Here is a 10,191-nt window from a genome sequence, read left to right as displayed (position 1 = left end):
TATATGTATATATAATGCACGGCAGGTCAATGATCTATAGGATACGCGTTTTGTACTTTCCCAGGTGATTACAGCGCGAAAGCCACTCTGGCGAACTTTACCGCCTGATGCGATTGATTGCACTGTGGACGGTAAGATAAGCCGTTGGTCGATCAACTCTTTCACGAACTTTGGCTTACTGCGTCCAACCATGTATCCGGCTAGGCACAGTCGCCTATTTTATCGGTTAGTTTCGATTCGACTAAGAGAAAATTGATGAAACAGGTCACTTGAGTTAAGGAAACTGAAGTTGTTTGATTAGCGAGGCCCAAACTGTGAAAATTTTATGAACGAATGCATATTTCGAGCTCATGGGGGAAATAAAAGGGATGACCAATTTGTCTTCACGTGTGCACAGAAAGGTAGACAAGCTTGGAGAGGCATTTTATTGAAAGTATCTCCACATAGTACACTTTTATTCGTGACGATTAAGCTAAGGAACCAGTAACTTTGGCGATCCCATCGTCTGCGGCAGTTCGTGCCTTTCCTCGTGGCAGGAAGACGTGTCGTCCAACTTTATTACGTTACTAAAACCTCATCCTTTTGTGGAAGTACTTCGTGATATATTTATCACGCATCCTGTACGTCTCCGTCGTCTTTAGTCTCTCTACTCCCCTAGGCGTTTCAATGTAACAGAATGACTGAAAACATCGCATGATGAATTGGCCACGGCTCAATGATCAGAACGGGTTCTGGTGTTTGCTACAAACGTCCATGATTGTTTTCCTCCCCGGTAGCCAGCTAATCACGAAACGTAATCTGAAACCGAGGCAAATAAATCTTGAAAAGGGTGCTACTAGAGTTTTTAGATCGGCTGCGTAAAGAGTGTGGAGAGTTTGGATTTTCTTGAGTTCAGTGTGGGGGGTGGTTTGAACGTAAACATAGATGGAGATCAGTTTGTCCTCATTTAGACGTGAGAATCCAGAGAAGGAAATGTGGATAGGAAGTAAAATGATGTTGTGTACACTGTGAAATGGATAAAGCGTTCTAAATGTGTTGTTTTCAGACTGAGATCTCGTCTCGAAAATAGACAAACCGGGTGATTTAATGGTCGCAACTAGGCACTTCCGTGTCTAGTTGCCTGACACGTGCTTCCATCTTCCTTCCCATCGCCTTTGCTAGCTCTCTGATGATTTTGAAAAGATAGCGTCTTTGTGAAGATCAAAATCCAGCCCGATTGAGACAAAAGTTTTCATGTTTTTGGATGAAAACAGACAAACAGACAGCAAAACCGCACATTGAAGTGAAGAGAAAATCAACTGAAGATGATATCAATTAACTTAGAAACCGTGGCTATTTGAAGTGAGTACTCTGGACTTGAAATTTCTTCAGTTTACAACAAGAAGTGATGCTTCAGTCATGAAGTATCTCATCCACAAGGTTGTTGAGAGCTCTGCGACAGCCCAGTTTCTTGCAGTAAATCTAAGTCTAAGACATCGTACCAACTGAAACGTGATGCGAAATTCAGTCGAACAATATGATAAACGAGAGATTCAACTGGGATTTTAGTTGAGTCTCTCATGAAAACCAAACTTGGTGCCAACAGAACAGTCGCATGAATATCAATTGTAACTGTCGATTATGATAACATTCGACTGAATATGGTACAGGGGCGAGATGGCCTAAGTGGTTGGAGCGCGAAGTTACTGACCCGTGGTTCGAACCCGACCTTTGCCTCTCGACTTGCCCTGTCTGAGCTTGGACAACCTGGCATTATCCCGTCCCTCATGCTTCCTTCGAGTGGCATGGTAGCTAGGCACCGAAAGGGTGTTACAGCTGAACGGTACAGGTAAAGTCGCTTGGCACCTGAGGTGATCAACACAGATGTGGAGAAAATGTTGGTCACCTTTTAGTTGACGGAAACCGAAAAGAACAGGAAGATAGCATGGCAAAGTATGCCATGAAAACGTGGTTCGTCAGAGCGCACAGGCGATGGATGCTGCTCTGCTTCATCCTGGCAGAATAGAAGAAGACAACATAATACACTACTCATTAGGTCGCTGAAAATTCGCCGACAGCCCACGACCGGTTGTCCTCATCATCATCATCGACAGCATGACATCAGTGTTCAACACCGATGCTTCACTGCCGTACAACCATGATTTATTTGAAAGCCTTATTGTGAAGTTGGACGGGGAAGGGACTTAGTGCTAGCTCACCACAATCATTCCGAGGTGCCTACACCTCCAGACATTCACTCAGACAACAAGAACGCCACTGACATCGGTTGGCAGCCATATCTTGTAGTGTCTCCAACCAGGCACAGTGAGGATCACGCGGTCCCCATCCTGGAAGGTTGTGCCCATCGTGGGGCTCATCAGGTAGGTGCAGTCCCCAGTTTTCCGTCAAATTTTTATTCTACTTGAACCTAAATTGCACGAAATTTGACTTATACACTCCAACGCCAACAAATTTGGTTCTGACGGAAGACTCACCCGGAACCCAGTGGAATCTGTCTTGCTTGAGAACATCATAAACGAGAGATTCAGGTGGGTTCCGGGTGAGTTTCCTATCAACAAAACACACTGGATTGTAGGTTAGTGTTGAAGACAACATTTAGGCTAGTAGGATAATCTGATTCTTCCAGTGGCCAGGCTTGCCACACATGTAGCACCGGATGATTCAAGCGTGTCTCCGCTATTCCGTCTTCATGGCTGCAAGCTGTTCCGCGAGTTGGTCCACTCTGGTCCCCAGTTCCTCCACTGATGAACCATCCCTCCTCTGCGACCTCAACGTTCCAGTGGTGCCTCGGCCAGTTCCCGGGCTAGATGCACCAGCTCCTCCACACTCAACTGGCCAGTTGCTCGCGCCAACCGCAACTGGGCACCAAGTGTCGGCTGCACACCTTCGACGAACTAGTCCGACAGCAACTGGTGGCGCGACACTCCGTCCAGCCCCGGCAAAGCGCGATCCAACAGCAGTTGCAGGCCGGCGAAGAGCACAGTCGGGTCAGATCCAGGGGCCATCCTGGCCGTCTTGAACGGCCTCATAGCCTCCCGGCGGTCGGCCGGCACGTCGAACTCCGCAGCGAAGCTCTTCTTCCTCTCATTTGGTGGAAGCATTGAAATGATACTCAAATAAATGCACCTTGATGTCACGAGAGGGAGAGTACCGAAGCCACGACCAGGAATACCGACTAGTTACTGGCAACACCAAAAACAGTTTGAAGATTTAGGAGTACCCCCCATCTTCAGGCTGCAAGGTCAGCGGGCAGAACTGGACTCGGGTGACTGGAGAGGGCCACATCCGCACGCGACTGGGACGAACGTGTGATCCGTGTCAATAAATCTAACCCAGATGATGGACAGTAAGGTATCACGACACATTGGCTAAAAAATCAGAAAGACACGCGAAAACGCTCACGTTCACTAATGACTATGCGCCTAATGCGAGAATGTTGCCCCAGATGACATTGAAAAGTTGAAAAGCGTTCATTTTCAAGTTTATCCGGATGACAAGAAAGCGGAAGCATGCCGCTACATCAAATGTCTTGCAATCACGAACTCCTTGACTTCAGAAAGCGTGGACACTCAGCGTGGTACAGACTTCCCTATTCGACTAGCTTAATCCAAGCTGAAATGATTTATGAATGTTCATGTTCACACTACTCTCGTTTGGACGGTTGTCCTCCTGTTCTGGCGTAATTATTCCGGTGAGTCCATACCAAAGGGAAGCACTGAACACGAGTTTCGCTCTTATTAGAGCTCATCAGCAGTGCGTATCCAATGGCCGTGCGGGGATTTGAACCCCGGACATCTGACATGCGAAGCGAGCGTGTAACCACTACTCCACCAACGCACGTTGGACGCATCTGAATTATCACATCTGAACAGGCGAACTTGTTCACATTTGAGCGATGTGATTGGTGTGCCCGACCCATCGAACGACGACCCAGTAACTGTCCTGGTTGTGACGATTGATTGATCCGCCAGTCAGGACTTCCCAGTCAGTTAGCATGGCACACGCTCGAAACCCACTGGGCAAATTTTTGGTTACAGTTTTGGGATTTTGCGGGATAGGTATTTTTTTCATAACCACAGCACTCTCGTTTGGACGGCCGTGTTCCTGTTCTGGCGTAATTATTCCGGTGAGTCCACACCAAAGGGAAGCACTGGACTCGAGTTTTGCTCTCATCAGGGCTCATTAGCAGCCTATATCCCACGGCCCTGCGGGGGTTTGAACCCCGGACATCTGATACGCGAGGCAAGCGTGAATGACAGAACTGAATCAATTAAAAGATTGCGTAATACACACCGCTTAAATCGGCACCGCATGTATTTTAAGACTTTCGAACGACATGACATTGTGGAAGGGTTATATCCTGTGAAAGTTTGGTTGATAAGATCTTGTAAGCACGATGTTATTTACTTCTTCGAATGAACATATCACGATTGTGCACATGCAAAATCAAACATAAAATACGGAAAGTTGGATGCCGAGTATTTCTAGATGCAGACGACTAGAGAGTTATCGTGGGAGAATATGCGGAGAGGCTTCTACCCAAGGACGCGAACTCACTGGCCAGAATGTTCGTGATTCTAACTCCATCACTGCAACTCGACTGCTCTTGTCTAAACTCTGGCAACTTCAGTTCTCTCGCCTCCTTCAGATGGCATGTTAGCTAGGCAGCGAAAGAGTGCCAACGCTGGAGCGTTTAAAAAAATATTTTCCATTGGGTTAATACAGAACAAGGCAAGTTTTTTTCATGAAGGGATCTACTCACAAGGTTGCTGAAAGTTCTTCGACAGCCCACGACGGGTTTCGCCCTTCTTGGGACTCATCAGGTGGGCGCAGTCCCCGCGTTTCCGGCAACCTTATGTTCTACTTGAAACCAAATTGCACGAAATTAGCGAATATGCACTCATCTGCAAACCAATTTGGTTCTTTCGAGAGACTCACCTGGAACCCAGCTGAATCTCTCGTTTATGATGTCCTCAGGCAACTGAATGTACTGCACCAGGCCGCCTCATGTTTCAGTCGCTACGATATGTTAGCAAAATACATTTATTTTGCCCCGGGAAGGACGAAACCGGCCGTGGGCTGCCGATGAGTTTTCAGCAACCTTGTGAGTAGATCCCTTCATGAAAAAAAACTTGCCTTTATGAAAATATATTGCGATATCTCAAATATCGTTCCAACTGAGACATGAGGCGGCCTGTGTGTAGCACATTCAGTTGTAGACTATCATAAACGAGAGATTCATTTGAGTCTCTCGTGAAAACCAAATTGATTTTCAAATGAGTGTATTTCTCAAAGGCAAGTTTTTCTTACAACGACGTATTTTCCGAACAACAACGATATTTAAGCTCATTTTTTATGCGGCAATCATACCTGAACCAACGTAACATGGATTGAAAGCGCAGGTTTCAAAAATATTCGCATCTGAGTAGAGACTATAAGTTCAAACGAGCTTCTCCATGTAAACTGCAGAAATTGCGAAAAACAACTGTATATGTTAGAGAAGAATAGCAAAGAAACACAGATGTATTTTCTTGACATAACATGACATTTGTATGCTTAGTGTTTGCCTGTGTACTACCAGTTCCGCAACCCACGGAGCCCGTCGGGTAGGCGTAGTCTCCAAGCGCCACTGAAACACTGAAGTGTCCACGATTGGGGGAATATACTTAATCATAAACTGCTTTGCTGTTAACTGGAGGGTCAAATGAATCTCTCGTGCATGACATTTCGATCGTTGGCTGGCGAAATACACTCATTTGCAAACAAATTTGGTTTTGCGCGAGACTCACCCGAGACCCAGATGAATCTCTCGTTTGTGATGTTTCCAGGCAACTGAATGTGCAGTATCAGGCCGCCTCATGTTTCGGTCGCTACGATATTCGAGATATTGTGATACATGTGTATCCGTAATGCACTACTCATAAGGTTGCTGAAAAGTTGAACAGGGGACAAGCCAACTTTGTCGCTGTCACGATTGGTCTCAAGTAGAACATAAGGTTCAGGGGAACTCGTTGACTGATGAGCCCCAAGAAGGGCGAGACCGACTGTGGGCTGTCGAAGAATTTTCAACGACCTTATGAGTAGTGTACCACGTCTATACACGATCGTAGTCTGCTGAGTAGTTTTTGGCAACCTGTTGCGTAACGCATCACTTTGAGAAAATACAACCGGAAATCGTGAATTTCGTGTGAGACGACATTGAGCTGAAGAATACAGAAAGGCGGGAATGCATTCGAATCTTATGTTTACACACGTCAACGTCAATGTGGTTTGCTGCCGAGTATATTTCGCCAAAAACTAGTGTTTTTTATCCAATGGGCTCAACTTAATGTATTTATCTACATAAGGCTAACGTGTGAAATCATAGTGTAAGTTAATGTTGAAAGTCGTCGCGAGTGAAACGTCGAAAGCCCGGAAAGGTTTGTCTCTCTCTAAAAAAAATTTTAAATATCACCAACCTGTCATCAGATTGTAAGTAGTTCGACGGAAGAACAATTTCACAGGATAAATGAAACCCTTATCCGAAAAGTCGTCGATTGTGGAGCCAGTCACGTGACCTCATGTAGTGTTTTCCGCAAGTCGAGAATGGGTGGTCGTGTATCCTGTCTACTTGCGAGTGAATCACACTACTGATCGGTCGAACAGTTAACAATAGATGTTGCACGCGAATGTTTAAAGTGCCAAACTACAGCGTGGTTGTTCCAGTCTTCAGGTGGGCCTGAAACGATCAAGCTACGAACTGTGATGTGTCAGTTCAGATGAAACCCCATATAAATTGAAACAGACAAACCTCTTCTGTATGATACCTTGAGGATTTCAAATGGTCGAAACACAAATCGCTTTCTACCAGGCAGTATCGATTTGGTAACTCGAGCCTCATCCATTTGAACGACTTAAATTCGTGGCCAGTCTTGTCTTGTCAGTCATGATAGATCACAATGACGGCCAACGACCTTGATTTTAATTGTCCTCCCGTGTTTTGTTTCCCCACTTTGCCCCAAAATCGATTGTATTTGAACAGGTGGACAGCTGCAACGCCGTTTCGGTGCCTAACTGCCACGCCAACCGAAGGAGGCGCGACGGCTGAGATACTGCCAGCCTCCCGAGCCCAATAGAGGCGAAGTCAATATACAGAGTTCGGGTTCGAACCACGAACCTTTCGATCAGTAAATTCGTGCTCTAACCACTTGCGCCATCTCGCTTCCAGGTGATGCTGTGATGCAAACCAGTTAACTTCAGCCCGCTCTGCGATTGCAATCATTCTCACACCAATAAGATTCCTGATGAATCTTCCGTATTTGTACTGGATTACCGAAGCAGGTCAAATGTTTTGGTGACCCACAAAGGTGTTTGCTTGTTTACATGCCTCAAGCATTCTCACTGGGACAGTTTGGGCGTACGAATCCACTAGATACCAGTGAACTTGTAAGCAATCATTCAGTCAATAGTACCGAGTGGGTTACATATTTTGCTATATTGAAATGGCGCGGAACCTCTTCGTGATTACAGGGCTTTGTGTACGACTACGCGAGGGCTGACAAGTCGGCAGCTCCTTCAATTTCATATGGATTGTTTGCTGAAACCATGACAACTATTCGTTGAGTAATTAAGAACAACAACAACGTCAACAATGCTCTTTCGTGTAGCCTGTTTCGGCCGTTTGGTTGGGTACATTCCAAACCATGGTTTACAGACAATAGTCTGAACAAAGTTGGGGCCAAGCAAGCAATCACACATCACTTGATCAGACCCTAAGGGCGCAATTTGATTGCTGAAGGTCACACTCCGTCTGGCGGAACAGAGGTTGGTAGAGCTCTAGTTGTAAGGTGATTAAATTGATTACCAGAAGGTGACAAGCACTAATAAATGTCTGATTAACCAGAATGATGATGACTACAAAAGTTATGTGCACTTGATAAAAAAATTGTACAATGCAAAAAAGGAATAAGCCAAAAAGCGACTTATCGATTGAAGACAAATGTTGAGAGTTCCAGAATGAAGTTCCGGACGCTGGACGGGTCTTCTCTGCAGTATAGCTGCTACACGTGTTCCGTAGCTGCCCGTGGAGACTTGTGGAGACCTACCCTGTGTGCGCAAGTGTAGTTTTGGGCCGAGTTGCACGCCCATTTATTGTGTGCAGTGTGAAGAGAGGGGTGTCCAGTCGTGCTTGATAGTTGCACGAACATGAATACAACTCTCGACCTGATGTGGTTCGTAAGCCTGGCGCGTGACGCAGGGGCTAGCCGAGTAAACACAAATGGATGGGGAATTGTAGTGTACATGTTGTCGGCTAAGGTTGCAAGTGGGACAGGAATTGTCACGTGATTTGGATGTGCTTGCAACGCGTGATCTCCTGAGTGGCTGCAACAAAGTAGCCTGCTTTACCGTGGAGTGCTATGACTAGCAATAATCTATGACCTTTTAGACGATTTCGGTTGAAGCCATTGAATGGTCTCGACTTCGACCAGTCATAACACGAGGTTATCATTATTACTTTACCTGTTTGTGCTTTTGAACACACCTCTACGGTCGGTGCGTGTATCTCAGTTAGGTTGATGGCGTGTGACTGAGTCTGCAGCAAGCTTCACTCCATTCGGCGTTAGTCACCCAGTCCGAGATCTCGGCCCTTTCTACTGCAATTACTTCGAAGTTACTTGTGTAGGAGAACCGGAGCGACTGCACAGGTTTGAGGAAGCTGGATTGCACATTAACTTGGTAATCGGTAGCAAGTCATGCAGAGCAAAACCAAGGAAAGAAAGACGCGAAAACACGGGGAGGGTGTTAGCTTGTCACAGGTATGTCTATCTGATACAATAATCCTGTTCGCTTGTCAGCACTTGTTATTAATGTGATTCGTAAGAAATATTTGAGAGCAGTGTGGCTACAAAAACTGAACATGTTTTTCAAGTAGACCAGTGTCCATTAAACGGGCTGGTAGCCAGTGGCTTTCTAGAAACTAATGCTGGGAAGTGCTCTTTGCAAGGTTTGATAATTATCTTTGTGGTCGGACTAGAGGCCTCAGTTCAAGGGAGTGGGAGTCGTTTAGGCATAGGCTGGTTGCTTATCGTTTCATCTTTGAGCATAGATAAGTTGTTAGTTGGCAATCCGTTTTCATTCACTTTGTGAGAAAATTGTTCGTTTGGAAAGCAAATGGAACACAGTGTCCTTTTGACAGCCATATGGCAATTTTCCGGTGGAAATATGCAGGATGAGTGCAAATTCCTTTGGCAGTTGACTTGTTCGTCCGGCTTGGAAATTTCCTGCCAAAGGATATCATCAATGCATGCTGGAGTGGGTAGTACCTCCAGACCTGCTTACGTTTATCTAGTTTCTTGAAGAGTGGTTGATGACCTCGGCAAGACTGGCCTATTGGGAAACAACCTTATAGTAATTCCATTTGTCCGTTTGTGATTTACACTGTGTTGTGGTCCGAATTCCCTGCTTTCGATTGGCTGCTTTAGGATCTTTCTTTCGGTAGATTTATTCGCTACTCTAATTGGATGGTTCGCAATTTGCACCGCCTTGACTCGATTTTCTTGGCAGTTTTTTCTGTCTTTTGGCTGCTTCGTTGCCAGTTTGTTTACCTTGTGATTCGAGCTGCCTATGCTTGGTTGGTTGCCTGCACTTTTCCGTCTCCTTCCTCTGCGTTTGGTAGGTTAATCGGATGCCTTTTTCCGTTCATCTTGGCACTTTGATTTATTGGCTGAAGACATTTTCCAGTTCAGTTGAGTCAGCCATTTGATTCAAGCTCCAATGTTTCCTTGACAAGCTTCTCTTCTGTTTTCTTGCGCAGTTTTGAGCTTTGTAACTCTGGAGTTCTGTTGTACTCAGCAGTCGATGTACTTGCATAGTTTCAGTATGGTTGTTACAGGCTTCTTCGGCTTTTATTGGTCCACTTTCTTTATGCTTGCTTCACCTAGTATGCGGACGCCGTTTTGGTAGTTAATCGGTCTTCCTGAACGGAGATCAGCGTGCCTTTTAATAGCAAGTTTGTGGTCATGAAGCCTGTTTACCTCACTTTGTAGCTGCCTACATTGCAATCGCTTGCTTCAGTATGCGGACGCCGTTTTGGTAGTTCTTCGGTCTTCCTGAACGGAGATGAGCGTGTTTTTTAATAGCAAGTTTGTTTGCCTGCCTTTGTAGCTGCCTACATTGCAATCTTGCGACCAGTACGTCTAATGACCCCAGTTT

At 45.6% G+C, this 10,191-nt stretch overlaps 1 protein-coding gene across 1 annotated transcript in view; it reads right to left on the bottom strand.

Moving 5' to 3' along the window:
* Positions 1 to 8,127: 8,127 nt before the first annotated feature.
* Positions 8,128 to 10,191, bottom strand: part of T265_13783 (hypothetical protein) — a gene marked incomplete at both ends in the record, with an annotated part of 40,464 nt that continues 38,400 nt past the window's right edge. The window contains one exon of the mRNA XM_009170504.1: positions 8,128 to 8,239. Coding sequence (XP_009168768.1) covers positions 8,128 to 8,239 — 112 coding nt within the window. The remainder of the gene's footprint in view (positions 8,240 to 10,191) is intronic.

The sequence above is a fragment of the Opisthorchis viverrini genome (assembly GCF_000715545.1).
Source record: "Opisthorchis viverrini unplaced genomic scaffold opera_v5_105, whole genome shotgun sequence".
NCBI classification, from domain to species: Eukaryota; Metazoa; Platyhelminthes; class Trematoda; order Opisthorchiida; family Opisthorchiidae; genus Opisthorchis; species Opisthorchis viverrini.
The sequence above is the reverse complement of the archived record's forward strand: the minus strand, read 5'-3'. Positions and strand labels throughout refer to the sequence as shown.